The sequence below is a fragment of the Orcinus orca genome, chromosome 3 (genome assembly GCF_937001465.1).
Source record: "Orcinus orca chromosome 3, mOrcOrc1.1, whole genome shotgun sequence".
NCBI classification, from domain to species: domain Eukaryota; kingdom Metazoa; phylum Chordata; class Mammalia; order Artiodactyla; family Delphinidae; genus Orcinus; species Orcinus orca.
In genome coordinates, this window is record NC_064561.1 from 72,490,966 (window position 1) to 72,513,309 (window position 22,344).

Sequence of the window (22,344 nt, forward strand, 5' to 3'; positions counted from 1 at the left end):
TGAGACCACAGGGGTGAAGGGCCGGGACTCAGTCTCCCACTCTAACACAATCAGGGCTGGGTGGTTTCCAAGGGTTCCTCATGCTGTCACTCTCAGGTCCCAGGAGTTCTCCACTGGCCCTGAAGAGTTGGGCAGCAGGGTCAGCCAAGGGGGGTTCTTAGTTTAGGTTCTCCCCTCCCAGAGCCTGAGACCAGGACTTGGGTATGAGTGGTTCATTTGGAAGGAATTCCAGGAAGCAGACGTGAGGGAGCAGGGAGGGTGAGACTGGAGGAGAAGAGGTCATTGCAGTGTGTGTTATCAAGGTCACAGATACAGGCAATGGGGGCTCCATCTTGCCAGGGTCTCTGAAAACATGGAGAGTATCCCCAGAACCATCCCCCTGAAAGGCAGAGCTGAGCATTTATCTACCGGCTCCCACCCCCCAATGGCTGGGATTTGCCCCTAGAGGCATAAACTGGCCACCCACCCACCCTTCCAGGCTTCCAGGATGTACTGGTATAAGGGCAATGGGAGCTCCCGTAGGCTTGGAGAAGGTTCTGGGGGAGAAATCAGGAGGATGCAAGGAACACTTGAGGTCGAGTGAGGCAGGGAACTGCCCAACACAGCTACCACTGAAATCAGAGGGGGCCAAGAGAGACAGCTGTGACAGACAAGTGTGGGCCTTAGTCCCCCTCCACCTTACAGAAGGACCATCCCATGAACATCTGGGTGGTGCACCAGCTCCTGTGGTAGGCATCAGGCAAACAACCAAGAACAAGCTTCCCCACTCCTGTGGCCTGAGCAAGCCCCTTCTCTGCTCTGGGCCTCAGTTTCTCTGTCTCCCAAAGTGGGATCTGGATGCCTGCCCTGCAGGGTGGCACAAAAATGGCTGCAAGGGTGTTGTGTGACTCTCTAATGCTTTGCACTTGCATCACCACCGGGGGAGGCCATGCCTTCGCGCAGAGCAGTGCAGTCTAATAGTGGAATCGTAGCCACCTTGCAGGTAAGGGAGAGCTTTGGAGCCTTGTCACCTGGACACCCTGGAAGCTCCTCCCTTAGCGTCAGATGATGCTGGGGGCATGGGGCGGGGTGGGGGGTGGGTGGCTGGGTGTGGGCAGTATAATGCTTGTGGCAGCACGTGGGTCCTGGAGTCAAGGAGATGTGAGTCAGCCCAGCTCTGCCCAGATGCTCAGTAACTTTAGGAAGATCACTGATTCTGTCGATGGGGAGTGTGCTGCACATGGGGCTGGGTTGAAAACTGGAAGAGACAATGAGTGTGAGGCACCACTACACAAGGCCTGGCACATAGTAAGCCTGCAGCAAACGCCCTTGTGGGCTACCCCAGCTGAGGGCCATGGAGTGTCTGAATCTGAGGTCCAACAAAACCAGGCTGTTGTCTTTCCTACAAAGCTTCCCACCCTCCTTCACAGGATGGGGGGCAGCACAGCCCCCAGCCCGGGTGTTGAGGTGAGGGTGCGGGTGCGCCAGCAGCAGCCCTGGAAATGCTCGAGCTTTACAGTTCCCCAGCAGGCTCTGTGCTCTCCTCCACTAGCTCAGGCCCTCAGCCCTCTCAGAAGCTCAGAGCTTAAGGGCACCAGGTGACTTCATTTAAAAAAAAATCTGGGCTTCCCTGGTGGCGCAGTGGTTGAGAGTCCGCCTGCCCATGCAGGGGACATGGGTTCGTGCCCCGGTCCAGGAAGATTCCCTCATGCCGCGGAGCGGCTGGGCCCGTGAGCCATGGCCACTGAGCCTCCGCGTCCGGAGCCTGTGCTCCGCAATGGGAGAGGTCACAACAGTGAGAGGCCCATGTACCGCAAAAAAAAAAAAAAAAAAAAAAATCTACAAATAAAGGGCTCCTTTGCAAGCGGAGTGTGGTGCATTCTTGGGGGCTCCAAGCAATTTTACAGACCCAGACGTGGAGCAAAGGCGTTCAGGGACCACGGAGCAGTTCCCAGGCCCCGGCAGGCTGGCCAGGGCCCAGGGCCAAGGGCAGAGGTGGGGTGGCCCTCCTCTGCTCTTCATCCTCTCCACGGCAGACCCCCAGCTGCCCATGGTGGGCGAGGAGGAAGGGTGAGAGGTCCCGCCTGATGAGAGTCAGGTCCACATAGCTCTTCTGAGTTAGAAGCCTTACATCCCCAGGACAACTTTCCCTGAAAGTGGTTTAACTTGCCATGGGTGTGGGAGGGATATGTGTGAGCCCTGGGTGAGAACACCCCAAATCCCTACTGTCCAGACACTCCCAGAAATGCAGTCCCTCTCTCTGCCTCTCACAGAGCCAATCAGGGGATTTACAGAGTCAGGAGAACTAACAGGCTGGACTGAAAATTCATCTAGAAAGTTTTCCTTTTTGCAACACACAAGACACCCAAAATTCAAACTACATAAGAATGTGTCAACCACCAAATACACTGAAAACGCGCAGCCTTGGCAAGACCCAAACACCCATAAATGTCACTAGTAGTGACCAGAAACCAAGTTCTGGTAGACTGTTGTTTCAGTGCCTTGGCCCTTCAGCATACTGACTTTTGGAGAGTTGACCTGGGGCCCTGCGGGACTGGGCCTGATGCCTGCTGTATGAAGGGGTATTCCCAGAGCCCCACCGTGAATCCCAGTCCTGCTATGTGGCGTTTTTCAGCTCAACCCAGCCACCTGCTGGGAACCTGGGCAAGTGGTGACACAGGGTCACTTTTCCTGGCACTATGGGGATATGTGCTTAAGTGAAATGAAGGAGAAAGGCCTCAAGGGCTCTCCAAACCATTGCAGATAAAAACTGGAGAAACTTTTTGAGAACCGCAAACTAAAACCACCAAGCTGGGAATTGTTCATATTTCAGAAAGTCTATTTTACCCCAGGGTCCTTTTAAGCCTCCCTAGGCCATTTAAAGAGGGGATTAAATAGGGCAGGAGTGGTTATGACATAATGTGTACCACAGAAAGACAAGTATACACGATTGTACAGTATGACTGTAATTATATGAAAGTCTGCATGGGCTCAGACTGGACTAGCTCTTGGTAAAGTAGAAGGCTCCAGGGTACCCTTTCTTCTCTTCAGTGCTGTTGTACTGTTTTCAGAATAGTATAGCTGTTTCGTTTAGGAAGTTTGCTCTTTTTTATTTTTTATTTATTTTTTTATTTTTTCAGAGATGGTAGTTGAAGTGATCTGAAACAGATCCAGGTACCAAATCCAATTTTCCAGCCAACTTAATTATAAGTTCGTGACACCAGCGTTCAAGGCTCTCCATTGCCCACAACCCCTCTTCTTATGCTCTATCATCTGATAGCTACTCCCTGACTCATCACACCCTTTCTGGCCTCCAGGCCTTTACCGCTGTTGTTCTGTCCCTGTGGCCCACCCTTCTGTCACCCCTTCTCTGCCTGTATAAATCCCTCTTACCCTTCAAGGTCCATTTCAAGCCTACCTACTCTACGACAGCCCTCCTGCCCCCTCTCTGAATGGGACTGCCCCATCGTCCCCTCTGAAATCAGAACTCATATCAGGAGCCCATTTCAAGGATTCCTCCCAGCCCACAGGCCTTTGCCTCCCTCCACCTCAGGCATCTTGCGGAGCCACCAGACTCCTTGCAGCCCCTGCAGCCCCGCACGGTGCCTGGCACAGAGTGGGTGCTCAGCAAGTGTTTACCTTGATGTTGTCAAAGGACTTGGCACATCAGAATAAAATATATCCCCCCTCCTCCATCTCAGGCCAAGGAGGACCACTTGGGCAAACACACTTGTACCCCATCCAAAGGGATTTCCTCGTTAGTTACTCTTTTCCTCTACATGATAAACAAAGTTAGTCTTTTTGTAATATTTCAATCCCATTGTTAAAGAACTGCTCCAAGTGTTGTGTCTTCAACGGCACAAATTCTGGAAAAGTTTATAAAATGCTTGTGTTGGTCCAGCTGAAGAAGCAGCAACAAGCACCGTTAGCTTCAGCCTCTGCCTTTTCCCTTTGATGCCAGACCCCCGAGCCACACAAACCGGGGCAAACCCGCCCTGCTTCCCAGGCCTGAGCCTCTGCCAGCTCTCAGTGGGCGGCATCTCCCTGTGCACAGGGCCCTTTCCTCTGCGTCTCCAGCCCCAAGAGCTCCCGCTGCCTCGATCCCTCCTGCTGCCTCTCTCCCCAGCATCCACATCTGGTTTCCCTTCTGTACAAGTTTCACAATGGACAGATTTTGCACTTGGAGGATTTATGGTTCCTGCCGCCCGTCCATGCTTTTTGATATGATTCCATTATGTGCTTAAAAGCTGGGGCGTGCTCTTGGCTCCAGGGAGCTGTTTATGACAATTCTTTTACAGCCTTAAATCGCTCACTGTTAGGAACCTGTATGTGTTCAGAAGCAATGACTAGTTGCTAAGACAGAAAACTGCAATGTATCTCAGACAGTTGCTTGAAGAGTGTTCTTCACACAAGATTAATTAAGGCTAATGTTCACCTGGCAGGTACATCCTCTGAGCAATGCCTTCGACCTTGTCCTACGGCATCTGCCCGAGACACTGATTTAGAAGCAAATTAGGAACAACCCCACCCTCACCCCAGACCCAATCACATCCTTCCTTCTGCTGTGCTCCTTCCTCTGGGGCGCTAGAGACCCACTGACAGAGGCTTGGTAGAAATGAAAACACCAACATCACAAACATCTCCCTCTGGATAACAAACAGGACTGAGAACCATCTTTTATTCTCCCTCTATGCATTACTTTTTTCAGGAAAAGGCAAAGAATTCCAGGAATAAGTATACAACGTGCTTATCCCCTGTTCTTTGGTCAAGGACGTCCCTTGACCAAGATTTCTCTTGCCTCCTACCTCCAGCTCTGTCATCCCTTCTGTACCCAATAGATCTTCCTAAGAGGCAAAACCTAATCATATAGCCCTCCTGCTTGATGTTCTCCAGTGGATCCTTATGACCCAGGTGATGAAGCCCAGACTCCTCAGCACCCCCGCAAGGCCCTGCACAATTTGGCCATGATCTATGTATTCAGTCTTCCAACCCTCCCCCACCACAGTCCCTGCCATGCCCTGTTGACTAGCGCGCCCTTGACCTTCACTGAGCTGTTGCTTAAACTGTTGCCTCCACCTGTAAAGTCCTCCTGGATCATCGCCTGCCTGTACGAAATCCTCCTCCTTCTCCGCGAGAGCCTAAAGGCCCACTCTGCCCTCCAAGAGAGTTCACAATTGTGCCTATCCGTCCCCTTCCCACCCCTACCATGGCAGACCCCAGGGTACTCCATGTCTGTGTGTCTGAAACCACCACTTGAAGGTGAGTGGCCCAAAACCATGCTGCCACCCTCTGGTGCTAGATATAGGGTGACCAGTTAAAATACAGGAATCTCAGTTAGATGTGAATTTCCAATAAACAATGAACACTTTTTTAGTATAAATGTGCCCCCAAATACTGCATGGGCATCCTGTATTTGTGTTTGCTAAAACTGGTAACCCCAGCTGGATGGGAACTCTGGGATACCCTCCACGGAGAAGAGCTCAGGACCAGAGGCCAGCAGCACAGGGAGAGGAAAGCAGTGGTGAGACCTGGGCAAAAGATGAGGGAGTATTTCCCCATTCCCTCCCCCTAGGAGACAGCATATGGCTGTTCTGAGCAGGTCTCTAGAGCTAGACTGCTTGGAGTCAAAGATCAGTTCTGCTACTTGCCAGTTATCTTGGGCAAGTTTCTTACCTTCTCTGTGCCTCGGTTTCCCATCTGTAAAGTGGGTATAACCTACGTGATGTGGTTATTATGAGGATTAAATAAATTAATATTTGTGTAGCATTTAGAACAGTCCTTGACCAGAGTAAATGTTATATAAGCATTTTATACATATGAAGCAAAAGGAATTAGCCAAGCAAACCCACAGATTGGGGGTGGGCGGGTGAGTCTAGGAGATTTAATAATAATAAAATAAAACAAGAACAGACAATTATGGAGCACTTACTGTGCAGCAAAACACTATGCTCCGTGCTTGTCCTATGTTAGTTCATTTAACTCTCACCGCAGTCCATTTGTAATATTATTATTACTATCCTCTTTTTAAAGATGAGGAAGCAGAGGCACAGTGGTAGTCTAGGATTCTAAGCCAGAAAGTCTGACTCCAGAGCTCACTAGACTGCAGTTAACTGTGATACACATTAATTTATTCATCATTCATTCATGCATTGAGCACCTACTGTGTGCCAGGCCCTGAGCTGGTGCTGGGGTACTGGAGTAAACAAGAAAGACACAGAACAGCCACCCTCCCCTTTGGAGCTCATAGACTGATAGGGAAAACCTTGAAGGAGACTTGTAGATGTGAGGAGTTGTACTAAAGAAAAAATGGGGCTATGGAGCGCGCTGACAGCCATGGGCTCTCCCAGACTGGGACAGTGGAGGGGCGGGGAGGGTCCGATGTGCCCAGTCAGGGAAGGTGTCCCTGTGAAACGGCCTCTTTGCAGATTCGTGAGGTAAAACAGCAACCAGTCTGGCTCAGGGGCAAAGGCAGGAGTCTTTGCGCAGAGCAGGCAGCCAGCAAAGGCCTTGAGTTGGGAAGCAGCTTGGAGCTTTCCAGGAACTGAAGAATAGAGGGCGAGGGTGTGGCTGGAGGCCGGCAGGGGCTCAGGGGCAGCGCAGGCTTGGGGGCAGCGCCGGGACCCGCGTCAGGAGACAAGGCTTGGCAGGACCTCCACAGAAGCTAAGACCCCGCTGCCAACAGGAAGCAGTGATCAGGCAAGGCAGAACAAGGCAGCGGGAAGCCTGCTGGGACAGGTCAGTAAGCCATGCCAAGCGAAGCAGGGAGAGCGCTGCAGACGGCGCCTGGGCCCTCAGCGTGGTGCTTATCTGCACCGCCAAGGACTCCACGTACCTATTCTGCGGTGCCAGCTACTGGGCAGGCATGCCCATCGCCCAGCATGGGGGACTGCCAAATGGAGTTAAGGCTGCCCCAGGCCTCACTGTTTTGAGTGAATGCTCCTGCATGCATTCATAAAGGAATGCACTCCTTTATGATACGAACATTCAAATAAATTGGAAAACAAGGAGAGAAGCTTTTAAACGATGCCCAAAGTCCTACCACCCAAAGAGAAAGACGTTTGTATCTCTTTCTTTGCCATCCTTTATACAGCGGTGGCTGTTTCACATACTTGCAGTCACAGTGTTTACATGACCTTATGTTGTCTCTACTTACTGCATAAGCATTTACTCCATGGAATTCCACAGATTCTGTAATCATGAGTCTTCATACCAGTATAATATTTCATTTGAAGCTTTCATTGTTTACTTAACCAATTCCGCCAGTGTTGGGCATTCGGGTTAACTATTTTTAACAAGGAATATCTTTGCATGTGGCATTGCTCCTTTACCAACTTTTAAAATGGATTTTCTGAAGTGGATTAAAAGGATGAAATACTTTACTTCAAACCTTCTGGCTACATACTATAAATATGGTTCCCCCAAATCTTGTCCCACCAGTAAAGGTTAAGTGGCCTTTCCTCAATTTGCAGCTTTGGATGTTACTATTTAAAATAAATATTTCATTATTGAGCAGGACCAAAACACAGTTGCCATGATACTACAGCATTAATGTGCTTTTCCTTGATTGTTAATGAGGAGGTACATTTTTTATGAGTTGGTTAATAACTGCTTTTCTTTCTTTTTTCCCCCTGAATTGTCCTTTGATGTCCTTTGCTCACTTATACATTAGGGCCTTCTTTGAAAATATCTTTGCTGGCATTCTTAACATAGTAAAGATGCTTGTCTTCAGTGAGGTAGTACTGAATGAATAAATGCTCATTGTTGGTTTGTCATATTTGCTGCAAGCATTTTCTCGTGTGTTTCGGGGAATCCGCAGCACCCTCAGTTAACCCTCTGCTGCCACAGGGCTGCCTGGAGCCCAATTCAACACCGCCTGGCTATGCCCTGCACCATTTCCTCTGGGCTTATGTTGCGCAGGTTCCCTAAACATTCCAAGCGTAAAGAACTTGGGGGACCTTAGCCCTACATCCCCTCCACCTCAGAGCAAGGCCCTGGGAAGGGGATCAGTATGCAGGACTGTGCTAAAGAAGAACCAGTAAAGATGAAGCAGCTGACTGCCCCAGGTTCCATAGGTTGGACTCTCAGAGAGGCATGCAGACCTCCAGCAGAGGGGGCGGCTAGAGAGGAAGGGGCATCCCCCAGGTTTGCATTCAGCTAGCAGCTCTACTACCCAATAGGAGCAGGTATTTTGAGGTTCCCACATGGAATGAGTGGTGACAGGACCAAACAGGTCTCTGGAGCCCAGGATCTCACTATGTTCTAAGAAGCTGGGGGCAGGACCAGGCTGACATTCATGCTCTGGAAGGCTTGTATGAAGCCACCCCATTTCTGGACCTCAGCTTCCTCATCTGTACAATAATAGCTAGATGGGGTGTCAGTCCCTTCCAGTTCTGGAGTCTAGGATGGCCCCGTACTGTCAGGGAAGCATAAAGGGACTCCTCGCTCTGAGAAGTTCAGTCCTGGGAAGAACTGGGGTGGGGTGGAGAGGAATCCAAATGTCTCCCAGCTCCCAGGGCAGGAAACCAACCTTGACCAGTCAAGATGCAAATTCTCAGTAGACCTAGGAGGTGGTGTCCAGATACCTGAGGGGTTTCCTTGAAGCCACACTCCTGCTCATTCACCTCCTCTTCCTCTCAGCGATCTCTTTTCTAAAGCCAATGCCCTGGGGAAGAGCTGGCTTTCCTGGGAACATGGCCTTGCCAATGGCCACCCTTACCCACCCCCTACACACAGACATATGCATACACACACACACCCATGACCTTGTAGTCTACACAGCCTGAATTCAGCAGTGCTCTCTCACACCCCTGGGCTTTTTCCTGAAACATGCTTTTTTAAATTTACTTAAAAGATATGGAATGAGCCCCTGCTATGTGCCACACACTGCTGCAGGCACAAAGGACAAGCAAGACAGACCCAGTACCTACTTCACAGAACGAGGAGATCAGAGGATGACCCACAATACACTCCAGAACAAACATGAAAATAGCACAATGTGAAGTTGTACATACAGTGTAAAAATTAAAATCGGTCAACAGCGCAGAGAGTGACTGCTGGGGTAGCAGGGATGCTAGTGCGATGGGGTCTAAAGAGTGAATACTCAAGCTGAAGTTTCAGTAAGGAGAAGAGGGTCACACACCAACATCTGGCTAGGGAAGCAGTTTGGGCAGAGGGGCCAACAAGCAAAAAGATGCTGAGATGCGGACAGGTTGGGCATATCTGAGGGATAAGACAAGGCAGTGTGGTGGAGCACAGCCATGAGGAGAGTAGTAGATGCTGGTCACGAGGCCCCATAGAGCCCTGCTGGGGACTTGAGTGGGACTCTTGTGTGAGATCAGAAGCCAGAAGGGCTTTGAGCAGGGGCTCCCCCAGAAGATCATTGTGTGAGGAGCAGGGACTGTAAAGGGGCAGGAATGCCCTCCCTCCCATTGTCAACTGGTGAACTCCTTCTCATCCTTCAGATGCCAACCCAATGGGTACTTCCTTGGTCAGATCCCCTAGTGAGTCTCATAACACCAGCTTCCCTTCATCACTCCTAGCTCTGGGGTAATCTCATGGGTGTCTCTGGTCATTTGATTAATGTCTATCTTCTCCACTAGACTCTGTGCTCCTCTGGGACAGGCACACGTCTGCCTCTGCTCATTGTAAATCCCTAGCACCCTGCACAGAACCTGGCATGCAGTGGGTGCTTAATCAATGTGAACGTGACAAATATGCGAATCCCCAGGGTCTCAGCCCTCAAGGAATGGCTTCCTACTACTTCCTCCCTCCACTGTGCCCCCCACACCTTGCGTCTACCTCTTCCATAGAACTCAGCATGACTGTAAACAGCTTCTGGCACCGTCACACATACACACACGCATACATACTGGATTGTGCTCCAGAGGGCAGGACGCATGTGTAGTCCTTCACTATACCCCTGGGATCCACTTGAATCACGTGGTGCCTTTATACGTGCAAAGAACTACCTCGCCCATGTGAACCTCCACCTACTCAGACTCCCCACTTGAGCTCAGTAGAAAGTCTGTGCCTGAAGTCAGGGTCAAGCCCCGCCTTCCCTCTCCCAGTTGAGCAGCTTCACCCACAGACCCACCAGCAGCAGGGGCCCCCATCCTCTCCTAGACCCACAGCCCCACAGTTGCTCACACAAATGGGGATAAGCTCTGTTTGCAAAGATACAATGGCTGTATTTTGCAAACCAAAGATGAGCATACACAGACTAAGGCTTACAAATGGGGACAAAACACTGGAATGTCTGAGCTCTGGTCTGGCCCAGGAAGTTGGGAAACATTGGTCCCTATTTTTAGGGTCAACTACTTTTTCCTATTACAGCACAGCACCCATGATCCTTAGTGCTGTTAGATCCCACTTAATTAATCAGCATATTCTTGAAACAAATGTGATAAAAATAACATTGTTAAATATATAGATATATATTTCACATGCTCTGCAAAAGCTTGGTATTAAAGAAATTCCTGGGACTTCCCTGGTGGCGCAGTGGTTGAGAGTCTGCCCACATGCCGCAGAGCTACTGAGCCCGCGCACCACAACCAACCACTGAAGACTGAGTGGCCTAGAACAACAAGAGAAGCCACTGCAGTGAGAAGCCTGCGCACCGCAACGAAGAGTAGCCCCCGCTACCCAACACAGCCAAAAAAAAAAAAAGAGAGAGAGAGAGAGAGAAAGAAAGAAATTCCTTTTGCAGAATAACAAAGTACTATATTTTTTGGAGGGCAATTTGTTAAAAGCCTTAAAATGCACATGCCCCACAGCCCAGTGATTCTATTTCTGAGACATAATTCAAGTTTTAAAGGGCTACTGCAAAACTAAGCTACAAGAATATTTGTCACACAGCACTGCTTGTAAAAATATATCATTCAAAATAATCCAAATGTCCAGCAGGGAGTAATTACTTAAAGTAATTATGGTGCATCTGTACAATGGAATACACTGCAACCAAAATACTACTACTAATAGTACTTATTGAGCACTTACTCTGTGCAACAGACCACCTTAAAAGCTTTATATGCACCATCTTATTTAACTCTCACGATGCTGTAGGTACAATTACCATTCCCATCTCACAGATGAGAAAATCAATACCTAAAAGGATTAGGTTACAAGCCAAGGTCACACAGCTAGGATTCACACCCAAGGCAGTCTGACTCTAGACACCAAGCTCTTAGCCATTATACTATATGGCCTCAAACAATATCATTAAAAGAGATATTGTAGAAGCACAACCAGTCACATGAACAGTGCTGTTGATATAGCGATAGGTAAAACAAGCAGTTATTAAACAGGACATGCATGCTGATCCCATTTGTGCACTTGCATGTAAGCAAAGACAGAAGGGTTTGCAAAGATAACACTGTAGCATCTTGGTGTAGATTGCTGAGTGGGTGGAATTGTGTGTGTATTTTTTATATTTTCTTCTGCTGTGTTTTCTGTAACAAACATGCTAATTTTGTATTAAGAAAAAATAATTTTAAACTTTAAAAAATTAATGTAAATGCCAAAATCACTCCCTTGCACTTATCCTCTGCATAAACCCAAGTGTCCATCTGTTGGCCTTGCTTTAAGTATAGTTACAGCTGCTTGCACAGGACTCAGGACATGGCCTGAAGCCAATTCACGGGCTCTGCTGGCTCTTCATGGCTCAGCTTCCCCTCAAGGCAGCCAAGGCTCTCCAAGTAGGAAGAGACAGCAGAGATTCTTCCCACTCTAATCCTCAGCAGCCTGCCCATCCCATCACCCCAGGATCCTCTCTGGCACTTGAGCTCTCAGGGGGCCGCTGGGCTGACAGCACAGAGCTGTGTGAGCTGGCAGAACCTGGCAGCTTCTGCCCTGGCTCCAGGTCTGGTCTGGAAGCCAAGCCCAGGGACCCTCGGAGTCTGACACACTCCATCTCCTGTTGCTGGGTCTTTCAAGGAAGTGCTTCACCAAAAAGTGAAGGGCACACATGCCTGAAGGAAGTCAAATGGCCCAGGGACAGGAGCCCCAGGTCTGCAGCCACACGACCAGGGCCCCTCCTGGCCCAGTCACCTGTGTCCTGGCTATGTGATCTTGGGAAAGTTATTTCTTCTCTCTGAGCCTGTTCCAGTGCCCATCAAGTAAAGAAATTAAAATACCAACTTGGAAAGGGACTTGTAAAAAACTATATATATATAAACATATATATATATATAAACATATATATATATAATAGATATATATAAAATAATGATGCCAATAAGTAATATTTCCAGGGCACCAACAGCTAGTCAGGCACTCAAACACTTTCTAGGTATGATCTTATGGAATTCTCACAGCAGCACTGTGACTACTCACACTTCATGGATGACGAAACCAAGGTGTAGAGCGGCTAAGTCACTTGCACTGGTAAATAGTGGAGCAGGAATTTCTGTCACCATGCCTGGGCCCACACCGCCACACCACACATCCTGGCACAATGTCTAGAACATGGACTTCATCCAGATGGTTACCACTGTCACGTCTCCCTGCCCAGCCACTGCCTAACTCTGGAGAATGATGTGACAGTGAAGAGAGCCACCCACCTGGTTCTCCCCACCCCCCACAGGCCCACAGACTTTTGGAAGCCTTCCTTCCAGATTAGCCAAAGCTCCACACACACACACTCTTTGAGCCAGCTCCAGGGACCACAGGCCATGGCTTTGCTGCTGCACATCCTGCGGTGACCACCCTCCAAACCTGGCCTTGTGCTCTGGCCACCAGTGCTGCTGGCCCAACAGGGACAGCTCACGCTCTAGGAGTCAGGCCTGCTGGCACTCACACCTGGCACCTGCCCCAAAACCCTTTCAAGTCTCCTCGAGAATTTGGGCCTCGGGCCTGGGTCTCCCAGCGGCTCACAACAGCAGGCCAGAGGGAACCACGAGAATCATAAAAGCAGTGCCCTTAAGCAGCCTCGCCACCGTCAAGTGGCGCCCGAGCACTGGCTCTGGCTCTGTGTGCGTGCTGGAGCCTGGGTGTGCAAGTGTATGAAGGAGAATGTGTGTGAGAGCGAGAGGGTCGCGGATGTGAGTCTGAATGTGCAAGTGCGCGCGTGGCTTTGAGTGTGCGCTGCTGCGATCGCGGTCCAGGGCGGGCGGCGGGCGGGGAAGGTCTCCGCCCCCCCCCCCCAACCGCGTTGAGAAATCTCAGTGAGTCACCGAGTGGTTCTGCATATTAATGAGCTCGGAGCGGATTTAAAAGAGGCCTGGGCGGGCGGAGGGAGACTGTGGAGACAGCCCGGAGCCGAGCGCAGAGCGCTGCGGGGTGCCACAGCCGCGAGGCTCCCACCGACGGGCGCAGCAGGAGCGAGTGGAGCCGGGAGGCGCGCTCCGGGTAGAAAGAGCCAAGCCCGGCGCCCGGACGCGCGAGCGCCCTCCCCGAGCCCCTGCTCCCGCGCCGCGCCCCTCGGCCAGCATGAGGGTCCTGACGGCAGCGCTGCTCCTGCTGCTCCTGGCGCTGTGCGCCGCGCGCGTGGACGGTGAGTGCCTGGGAGGTCCCTTGGCGCCAGCCCGGCCCGTCCTGGGGAACCCCCAACGCCAACTGCTAAGCTCCCCGGGATCCCTGGGGTTCTGGGTGGGCACCGAGGGTGGTCAATGAGTTGCGAAGGAGACCCCTCGCGCAACTGAGCAGCTCCCCGCGCGCTCTCTCGCAGGGTCCAAATGCAAGTGCTCCCGGAAGGGACCCAAGATCCGCTACAGCGACGTGAAGAAGCTGGAAATGAAGCCAAAGTACCCGCACTGCGAGGAGAAAATGGTTATGTGAGTTCTCGCTCTTCGCCGCGAGCGTGTGCGCTCAGCTCTTAACTGGGTGCTGCGGCGCAGCTTGGGGCTGGGTCGGGCTAACAAGCCTTTCTCTCAGCCTTTGTCAAGGCCTTGGCGGAGCCTTTGTAATTGCCTAGCGAGTCCTTAGGACGCTGGCACGGCAGTCTGGAAGAGAGTTTGAAAAAAGGGTCACGGTACTGTCCGGAAACAGCCTCTCCGAGGAGTTCACCCTTGCTAGGATTCAAATGGGTAGCCTAGGGGTTGCACTGCCCCCCCTTTCTAGGGTGATCAAGGGTTAAATGGCTTCGGTGTGCCAACTTAGAACACCCAGATTGAAATCACTCAGAATACACCCAGAACTATTAAACTGGAACCCAAACTGTGAGGCGTGCTGCCTTACTGTTACTGGAGAAAGAATTAAAGCAAACATTGTCTGACGTCCTCAGAACCTCCTTTCAGGGCCTTTTTCTGATCAGGGGACCGTGGCCGTCTGGTTTTTGGCTTCTAGCGATTGCATTTTGAGAACGATCCTCACTCTTCCAACACCAGCTGGACTCCTGTGGGTTCCTGAGCAGTCTTGTGGAAAGGGCTCTGTTGGAGTTAACGTGCCATGAGGGTGAAGCCCTGCTTGGTGGGGATGCGGGGAATATTTTAAAAAGTGGGGCAGAGCGAGAGAACACTGCGTTTCCTTTGCTCCCCTGCCTTCCCAATTAACCACTTGAGGCCAGCACCACTGTTTCCCCATCAATACGCTCTTGGCCAGGAAGGGAGCCCTTGGCAAAGCAGCTACCAAATATCTGCCACGGACCATTGGCCCCTCTTCCCCTCCCCCAGAAACAGGACACACTTTATTCTCAGTCTGGGCAAGTGCCTTCCATTCACTGGCCCCGCTGGCCCAAAGGCCTCCACACAGTGTCTGCAAAGGCAGTTCCCACCGCGCCCCCCCTCCACTGCCACCTGGGGTCTGTGCAGTCAGGCTGAAGTTAGGGAAATTCAGAAAATCACTGGGCCTGAGCTAAACCCCCCTGCCTTCCTTCCTGGGCACCTAAATTAGCCTCCTGTCCCTGCCCCTTTGCCCTGCCCCTTGCCTTGCAGACCCAGGTCCAGAAAAACTGCTAGAAAATCCTTTTGGGTGGGAGCTAGAGGTCACACAGCTGAGGGAGGAGCTACAAGCCCCTCAGGGTTCTCAGCTCTCTTGGGGTGAAAATGACAGGGACGTTAACTTTGCACTCCTCTCAGTGCTGAAAAATGCTCCACACACCAAGCTGAGCTGTTGAGTCCTTGCAGGAAAGGAGGAGCAGGGTATGAGGTGCAGTGACATCTCAAAAGGACAGAACCCTCAGTAAACAGGCTTGCCTTTTTTCGTGGCTATACTTTTCAGAATAGAGAGAAAACTGACAGCCAGGCAAGTGCATGAGAAGGCTTTATGTAGCCTTGTGAAAACTTGCAGGGGTCTCATGAGATCCACACACAGTCACCCTCTTCTAAACCTCCACCCCATACCCAGGACCCTACCTCCCTCCCTGAAGGGCTGGAGGTCTTCTCCCCTCTCAAGCTCCTAAGACTCTCCAGATCACATGAGGCACCAGTGCTTTTTTTCCCAAAGCCGGTTTTTAGCCCCAAAGCTGAACTAAAGGAAGTTTTCCAGTTCACCCTGAGTCACCTAGAAATCTCTGATGAGGCTTGGGACGCAGCTTGCTTTGCAAGTGGGAGTCCTTGCTCTCAGAAGGATCCAGTAGAGCCAAGATTCTAGAAGGGGCAATTTGTTTCATATACCCCGAGTTATTGCTGAAACCCTCGGTATCCCAGAACCACTGAGGACAGGCACACAGGACCCAGAATTTCTGCACAATTGCTGGGGGCAGAAATCCTCACGTCTTCACCCCACAACCAAGTTTCAAAGTCCCCGTGTTATGACTGAGCATTTGAGCACCGTGGTGGGAGGGCTGAGCGTCCTCCCCTGCTGTCCCAACCTTCAGGATTTGGGATCCTCAGACTGTACGCTGACCTTACAGAGGAGGGGATTTTTATCTGGCTTGGCTACAGCCTTTTATTCCAAGTGCAAAGGCAGCACTGTAGGCAGAGAGCAAAGCATGGGCTAAATTCCTGCAGAGCGACTAGGTACTATGGGGGAGGGGACCTGGACTCTACTCTGAAGCCCGGCCCCATGCTTGAGACCTAGCAGAAGGGACCCAGGGAGCCACAGGTCTCATAGAGAGGGCCAGCGAAGGCAGATCCCAGTCACCTGGCATTACCACAAGACCTGTCCCTGCCCTGGGAGGCTCAGGCCATGGTGAAGGCCCTGAAAACTCAGAGCACAGGGGAGCAAAGAGAACAGGTTGCCCAGAAATATTCTGCCCCCATTCAGGTAGCAAGATTCGATTTCCTCTCCCCATCAACTGGGAGACTCAGAGTTCATGGCGACCCTGCTCCTTTCCAGACCTTGGCCCAGGCATCCTGACACTTCACTGTTAGGAGCCTATGCGGTGCTGGCTGACCTCTGTCCCTCCCTTCCCACTCTTCCCATCCCAACCTCCAACCACCCCTTTTTGCCCCCTCAGCCCACAGCCCAGCAGCCAGTCCACCACCATACCTCGCTCCTGCGTGTCACCTCCCAAGGAGTGACATCTTCACCTCTCACCTTCCAGTTTTCCATGTTTACTAGGTTGACCCTCATTTTTGAACACCATCATTCCTCCCCCACCCAGAAGCTTCCTCTGAACTCCTGCCACCCTGGCCCAGCCCTGGCTGAGAGGGGCATAGCAGTGCTGGGCAGCAGCCTCTCCCTTCCTCCTCCCTCCCAGGCTGGACCTCACACACTAAGGCTTCTTCTTGGCCATCCCATCTTCCACGACAATTGCTAATAACAGTAACTATTCATTGTGCTAGGCACTTTGCATAGATTATATCTTTAATCATTCCAGTAACCCTAAGAGGTAGGTCCTCTTATTATACCCATTTTATGGATACGCAAACTAGGTTCAGAGAGGCTACCCAAGGTCCCACAGACAGCCCTGGGATTCAAACCCAGGCCCTACGCTCTGTATAAAGCCACCTGCTTCTCTACCACATGGCTAGACCTCCAATGGTGTTGGAACACTGGCTGATAGAGACTTGAAGGGCAGTCTTATTTTCCTGCCCAAGGGTGAGATAACTGGGACTCATGCTCAGGAATCAAAATGGGCTTCAAGGCCAACAAGACTTAGCTTCAGGGTCAACAAATGCCCAGCCCCAGAACAATCTGCAGAGGGTCAGGGGAACTAGGGTTTGAAAGATCAGACAGAGACCACGGCACATCCAAGCCCTGCCATGGAGCTCCTCACATCCAAGGATGAGGTCTTGGCATGCATACTTCGCTGGCATTAGCTCTCTCCACCTCTCAATCCCAGGTTCAGAGGAGCTGGAAGAGTCCCCTGACCTTCGTTCCCCAAGGGAGCCATCAGTGCTGTGGGCAACACCCTGCATGGGGGTAGGCTCGGGGGTGGGGGACTGTCCCAGACTTTGAGGGCTCCAGGGGGAAAAGTGAGAGCCCATCACTCTGCACAGGGTTAGACCCGAACGTGGAGTCAGATTAAGGGGACAACCAGAACCTTCCAAAGAGCCAGGGAGCGAGCATATGGGTAGGCTTCCTTGAAAGGAGGGAGGAGGCCATAGTCTCTCAGTGCTCTGATTGGGACAGACCAGGGCCACCCACAGGCCACACTGAGGGGCTGTCATTCAGGCTTCTCAACCCTCCATCCCATTCTGCTCCATTTCAGCATCACCACCAAGAGTGTGTCCAGGTACCGGGGTCAGGAGCACTGCCTGCACCCCAAGCTGCAGAGCACCAAGCGGTTCATCAAGTGGTACAACGCCTGGAATGAGAAGCGCAGGTATGCCCCACTGCCCCTCACCTTCCTTCCCACCACCCTACCAGATCCAGAGTCTAGACCCCTTCTAGGTCATCTAGCCCCATCTAAGGCATGAACACCCACTACAGTTGCCACAGTAAGCAGATACCCAGACATGGCTTACATACTCCCAGGGATGAGGAACTCACCACTTAACTTACTGCTACACTTATTGCTCTCTTGGACAATTGTAAGCATCGAAAATTGATCCTTTTGCGAACTAAAGTTTGTCTCATTCTAACTTTTATGAAGTTAGGGTAGTCCTAATTCCTCTCCTTATTTAAGTAACTTAAGTTTTCTGACCCCCAATTTCCCTCTGTCAAATGGCTGGGTGAATGCCCAGCATGGCTCTCTCTCTCCGTGATTTGTGTGGTTTGGTGAAACACAGCTGCTTAAGTGACTGGGTTTATTAACTATAAAACTGTGGGTACAACCATAAGATGATGAGGACAACTCCTTGCCAACAACATAGTCTCCCCTCAGGGTGCCCCATGCCCCCTGCTGCCCAGAAGCCTGATAAACTCCTTCCTGTACAGGTGCAGGGAGGGACTTTGGGTTTGACCCTCTAAAATCAGAACTGCTCTTACCCTCAGGGGGCAGCAGTGGCCAGATGACCAGAGTCCTGAACTAGACCCCTAACCCCAACCTGGTCTGGGCTGTTCTCCCATTATCAGAAAATGGCTTCCCATCTCTGATCTCCTGGGGTCCCATGTCTGGCCTCAGAGGGGGAGGCAAGTTCCTGGCTCCCCTATGCTACATAAAGGTGAGCCTGACCTAGAGCATACCCACTCCTCACACACTCAGAGCCTGTTTACACCTGAATCTGCAGAGCATGACCAGGGAAGCGTGCACATACACGTACACACACACACACAGGTGAGCTCCTCAGGAGCTGGTGCCTGCACCTCATCCCGCAGAGGGGGGAACAGAGGCTAAGTTGGGGGGAGTGACTTGTCTGGGAGCACAAGTCAGGAAGCTAGGTCTCCTGGCGTCACCTTCCCCTCCCTCCAGCGGGTACCCACACCACCCTCCCATCGCCCCTCCTCCCCGCCACCCCCAGCACTTCCCTAAGCTCAGCCCACGACCATCTCTCCCACAGCTGACACTTGGGCCCAACCCCAGTACCTGAGCCTTTTGTGCTGCCTCCAAAACTGCCTCATCCACAATTGCTTGAAATAGAAAGTGATGAGAGCAAGAGATTATTTTCCATAAATCTACTGGAAATGAAGCCCTCTTTCTGGTCAGGGCAGGCAGCTCACATGACAAACACGGGACACCTCCTGTCCAGTCACCCTCTGGGCCCTGCATCATCAAAAGTGGAATGAGGCTGACTGCAGGGCCGGTTCACAGAGGCGCGGGCAAGTCTTCATCAGGTTGCTGGGAGATCCAGCCTTTGTCCCGACCCCTCCACCTGGGGCCAAGCTTTGATGAAAAGGAGGCAAGCCTGGGTCCATGCAGCCCCGCTCTTTTTGTTGCTGCAAAATCCATAGATGAGAGCGGTAAGGGCACCTCTGCTACCAGGCCTCCCATCACTTCCTTACAAAATGAGTTCATCCCTCCTTCTTGGAATGCTGAGGTGTCCTGGGAGAGGATGTGGGCATTCCCTTGTCCTCCTCGCCTCCCCTCCCTCTGTACAGGTTGAAAATGTCTTTGTGGAGATAAAGGAACCATCTTGAAGTCCTCTTTGCAGAGACAGAGAGAGGGAGAGAATGCTGAACCTAGAGTAGAGACAACAGAAGGCAGCGGCCGGCCCAGGCTGTGGGGCGAGACTAGAGGGCTTCCAGGAGCTCAGAGCCAGAGCTTCCAGCTGCCACCAGAAGCAGCAGCAGCAGGCATTTGACTTTGGTGCATAATTACTCAGAAATCAGGAACGAGGCGGAAGGAGCAGGGGACGACCTGGACGTGACGTGTGGTCCCACGGCAGCCATGCGGCAGAAAGGAGGGGATTTAAGTATCTAAACAGAGATGGTTGCGGAGGTGAGGGGGAAGTCAGCTTGTGAGCGCTCACAGGCCTGGTAACTACTAGAGGAAGTGACCTTGAGCCACGGGCCTCTGTGGCAGCCCCAGCCCCACTAACCGCCCTTCAGTCTTCAGGCAGCAGCTTCTGGAACTGGCATTTTTTTCTGGAGAACATGTATTCTTGAGCTAAATACAAAGAAAGACACAAGCCTAAATGGAGGGAAGGGATGCCTCTGCCCCTCCCCCCATCCACGCCACCATTGACATTCAGTGTTCGTTGGGCAGACTTTCAGTCTCTTGTTTCTGAGTTTCCTCATATACCAAGAAGGTTTGCTTCCTAGAGCTTTGAGGATAAAAAGAAACTGCAGAGGTGGAGGCTGTGTAGAAAGGACAGAGCCAGGTTCAGGTGAGCATTTATGCCCATGTGCTGGCCTCCTCTGAAGTGTCCCCTGCTTCTCCTGGGCTCCTGCGGTCCTGGGAGAGGCACTCCCCAGGCCAGGTGCAGAGGAGCTCAGACACCGGCCTGTGCATTTCCTGCCTCGTCCTGAGCCACTGAAATGGGTGTTTTCTCTTCCCAGGGTCTACGAAGAATAGGGTGAAAAACCCCTGACGGGAAAGCTTCACACCGGTTGGGACACAAGCAAAGGGCTTTGCAGATTAAAAAAACAAACCCTTTCTTTCTCACAGGCATAAGACACAAATTAAATATTGTTACAAAGCACTTTTTACCGGGGGTCAGTTTTTACATTTTATAGCTGTGTGCAAAAAGGCTTCCAGATGTGAGACCCTTCTCTCTTGTGTTCCAGATTTCGTCACAAGCTGCTTTTTACCGAAGAGGGGAGAAACTCATGCCTTTCCTTTATTAAAAAAAAAAAGAAAAAAATGCTTTTTTGTATCTGTCCAGACATCACTATACATCTGAGCTTTATAAGCACCTAGGAGGAACAGGGAACTTGTTTGAGACATTTCATAGCAGCGTTGCTCCCTTCCTAGCGCGGGAAGCTTCCGCTCAGAGGTCCTGGCGCCTCGGCACAGCTGCCACAAGCTCTCCTGGGCTCATGGTCGGTCACAGCCTCAGGGGGACTCAGCAGCGGTCCCAATGGCCCCAGTTGTCGGGCAAGCAGAAGCAGATCTCTCTGCATCTGTTCTTTGAGGAACTCAAGTTTGGCTGCCACAGAAATGTGCTTCATCCCCGGGGTTAATTTTTACACATTCCAGGAAACATTTCCAAGATACTGGGATGGCGAGGCAAATAAATGGTCCTTAAGGAAGGTCCTTAAGGAATGGTCCTTGGGTCTTCTCTCCAACCTGAGCGTTTGTGAAAGTTTCACTGCTTCAAAACCACGTGGAGTTACTGATGCTGTAGCGAAAATCTTAGGAGAAAACTTAGAAATATACAAATACACATACAATATACAGCTACAGATACACATGCTGTTGACGAGGGAAAACCTTCAAAGCATGTTTCTTTTCCTCATGACAATGGAACATGCAGTACTAAAGCAATCTGTGATTCCCCACGTAATTCTTCAGTGTTAAACAGTGCAGTCCTCCTTCGGTGCAGCCCTCTTTAAGATGACCACACGCCTTTCCCTTTGTAAATATACTCTTAGGAAGGCCCCCTCTACACATGTCCCTTCAGTATGTGCCGTGTTGCATATCGTGGCGTATGCTATGTAAATGTCAGAAACCGTTAGCATTGCATGCAGGTTTGATATTCTTTCTAAGACAAAAAGAAAAGTAATAAAACATATTTGAAATGTACCAAAATTTTAGAGTACTGACTTTTTTTTCTACTTAATTAAGCCAGGATGACAACCAAATGTTTACCACATCCTGAATAAACAGGGACAGATGCGCTGGGGAGGAAAACTTGTGTTTCCCGATACCTGTCAACACCGTCACCTCTATAGAATGTCCTGAAGACAGAAAGCCAGGCTTCGAGGCGGATGCTTCTTCCCTGCCTGGCTCCCACACCTGGGGCAGGTTCATCAGAACAGCCAGGTCGGCGCCTATAGGACCACAGGGTCACTCTGCCATCCTCATTTAGGGAAGGCAGTAGATGCGGGACCCGTCAAGACCCCTGGGGTCCAGGGCCCCAGGATTCTAGTGGGGCTCAGGCAAGGGCAGGAAGTGCCCACCTACAGGGCTCCGCAGCCAGGCTGTGTGGGAGCCACAGCCAAGGTGACACTGAAGGTCCACTTCTCCTGCAGGATGGAGATGATGAGCGCACACACCTCACGGCGCTTCTGGGGACTGAAGGAGGCAATCCATGTAAAGCGCTCAGGACACCAGGGCCTGGCGAGCGCTCGGTAGATGTGAGCTCCTTCAATATCCACAAGACCAAGCCACTTTGCACTCTGCACAAACTGCCCACAGCCCCACACCTCAGGTACCCCAGTCAGCTGCGCCCTGAAACAGGCCCCTCTGTGCCCGCCTGGATCCCACACGCTCCACAGGACTGCCCAAGGGGACATGCCTCCACCCTATCTGCACCTCTTGTCTGCTTCGCCAGGAACCAGCAGCCAGGCACCCATGTCCCTTCACCTCCGAGGATGGCTTCCTGGCTCTGCCAGCGCTTACAGGGACACACAGCAAGTACCCTGCCCTAGCACCTCCTCAGCAAGATGCTACTGCATCCTTTCCATCATCTCCTGGCGCTTCCAAGTCCCACCAAGTGTATATGCCTGAGGAAACTGAGGACCAGAGAAGTTAGGAAAGCTGCCCAGGGTCACTCTTCACAC

At 51.4% G+C, this 22,344-nt stretch overlaps 1 protein-coding gene and 1 long non-coding RNA gene across 3 annotated transcripts in view; one reads left to right on the top strand and one right to left on the bottom strand.

Moving 5' to 3' along the window:
* LOC117197562 (uncharacterized) overlaps positions 1-22,344 on the bottom strand; it is a 213,941-nt gene that overhangs the window by 80,087 nt on the left and 111,510 nt on the right. The gene's annotated exons all lie outside the window — the stretch shown is intronic.
* Positions 13,165-21,370, top strand: CXCL14 (C-X-C motif chemokine ligand 14). 2 transcript variants are annotated; one of them, XM_004282100.3, is made up of 4 exons: positions 13,165-13,468; positions 13,643-13,748; positions 17,510-17,623; positions 20,179-20,495. In XM_004282100.3, the coding sequence occupies exons 1-4, from the start codon at positions 13,405-13,407 to the stop codon at positions 20,192-20,194; spliced, it is 300 nt and encodes a 99-aa protein (XP_004282148.1). In that variant the 5' UTR covers positions 13,165-13,404; the 3' UTR covers positions 20,195-20,495. The 2 variants fall into 2 exon arrangements, with proteins under 2 accessions (XP_004282148.1, XP_033265750.1); XM_033409859.2 differs by having other exon boundaries at positions 13,192-13,468; positions 20,407-21,370.

Coding starts and splice junctions, on each gene's coding strand:
- CXCL14 (XM_033409859.2), top strand. CDS start 13,405: ATGAGGGTCCTGACGGCAGCGCTGCTCCTGCTGCTCCTGGCGCTGTGC. Junction 13,749..17,509: donor TGCGAGGAGAAAATGGTTAT/GTGAGTTCTCGC, acceptor GCTCCATTTCAG/CATCACCACCAAGAGTGTGT. Junction 17,624..20,406: donor GCCTGGAATGAGAAGCGCAG/GTATGCCCCACT, acceptor CTTGTGTTCCAG/ATTTCGTCACAAGCTGCTTT.